The 1789-nt window shown below is 39.2% G+C and overlaps 1 protein-coding gene across 1 annotated transcript in view; it reads left to right on the forward strand.

Annotated features, from left to right (window-relative positions):
• ablim2 (actin binding LIM protein family, member 2) overlaps positions 1 to 1789 on the forward strand; it is a gene marked incomplete in the record, with an annotated part of 95611 nt that overhangs the window by 86081 nt on the left and 7741 nt on the right. Inside the window, 1 exon segment of the mRNA XM_014017478.1 lies at positions 1419 to 1479. Coding sequence (XP_013872932.1) covers positions 1419 to 1479 — 61 coding nt within the window.

The raw sequence follows: 1789 nt of genomic DNA on the forward strand, positions 1-1789 counted from the left end.
TTGCTGCAGTCTGCATTTCTGCCACTAGGTGTCAGTGTTTGAGTCTCAAGAAAGAGTTGACCGAAGGACCTGTCACTTTTTGTATTTCGGACCACTTGGTGGTGGTGTTTCCTGTTAAAGTGGTCCAAAAGTTTCTCCTCTTATTCACAGACCTTTATTCAGTTTCAGGATATTTTGGTACAGAATCAAAACAATCCACACATTTTATCCATTTTCTTCTGGGTCTGGCCACTCCTCAGGGGCAGGACGTCATTTTGATTGGGAGGGGCTTCTCTCTCCAGTGGACAGACTCATTGTACAACAGTCTAATCTAATGAGAAAAAAAATCATATGTTGGTATGTTGTCTGGTGATAGGCGTGTGTTAACTAATGTTTCTTTTAAGTACACTCTGTTTGAGATGATCCATGACAGGATCATCCTAAACAGCCCTCAATCAATCACAGTTTAATCATAGCAAATAAAGATATGTATTTATGCATCTGGGCAAATTTTTTGCAAAGATGCAGCGCAGCCTCCTTCCTGAGGACAGGGACAGAGCGTGAGCAGGGTGGGTGGAGTCATGAAAGATGTGGTGGCTCTTGCCCTGCACCTGTTGATGTAAATGTCCCTAAAGGATGGTAGGAGTCAGAGGCCAAACTTATTTTTTACTCTACATATTTGATGAGGTTTTTATATAAGGCATAATGTTAACAGTATTTTTTCTTAGAATACTTTATTTTAGCATTATGAAATATTATGAAAGATGTCCAGGCAAAGTGCCAGTCTCCAGTTTATTCAGAGAAGACCCTGAGGAGATCCAAGAATAAAGAAAAATAGTTTTTGCTGTTTCAATTTTTTAACTTTGTTTATGTTTGAGCTCAGAATTTTGTCTTCAAAACTGAATGTGAAGCTTAACACGAGAACTTGTCATCAAACAATGCAGTGTAATACAACCTGACACATGACAAGCAGACTGATCTGCCACTTTCTGCCCAGCAAATCTTTTACTACAATATGTTTGTCTGAGCCTTAATTATCATCACCACCGGGAAACTCAGGCTAACATGTGTATAGGTGTCTGTGTGTGGGTTTTATTAAATTAAGTAATGAGCCAGTAAACAGAATTTGATGAAACTTTCAGAAAGTAATCAACTTTTAGAGTAATTCAAAATCAAGATGGCCATCAAAGTGAACTGAAATTAGCTRGCACATCAGTGGCTATAGATCCATTATTTGTAGCAGTACTGAGTTATTATTGGGTGTAGTGGTAAATATCCGCAATACATTCTCCAAGAGTTACATAACAGAAGRTCTTTGTCACAGTGTGGTACAGCAGCTGTACTGTGGCAGAGAAGGAAGCGCTGTAGAGGCTGCTGAAGTCTGCTCAGAGGAGCATCGGGTGTAGCTTACCATGTGCTATTTCCATGGGTTTCTGCAGGCTGCTGAGATGGTCGAGGATGAAGTGGATCCAGACTCCCAAAGCTGGGGGGGCATGAGAGGTAAGACTGTTTATCTGAAGCTCTCTACCTTTATCTCATTTAAATGATACAATTTCTGTGGTGCTTCTAGCTCATATTAATGTAGCTATTGGACAATAAACTACTAACTAATTATTTTTGCAGTAACTCAATTTTTGATCTGTGCAAGAAAARTTATGTTGTTGCTTTTTGATGAGAATCATAATGTGAAGTTCCACAGGGTCGAGTCCTCAGTCCTCAACATTTACATTCATAGTGATGATGTCCTCTGGTCATTGTTGCCGAAGGCTTTATAAACTAATCAGATTGTGAATCTGAGCTTATTAAAATT

Source organism: Austrofundulus limnaeus, unplaced genomic scaffold, assembly GCF_001266775.1.
Source record: "Austrofundulus limnaeus strain Quisiro unplaced genomic scaffold, Austrofundulus_limnaeus-1.0 Scaffold169, whole genome shotgun sequence".
In the NCBI taxonomy this organism is placed as follows: domain Eukaryota; kingdom Metazoa; phylum Chordata; class Actinopteri; order Cyprinodontiformes; family Rivulidae; genus Austrofundulus; species Austrofundulus limnaeus.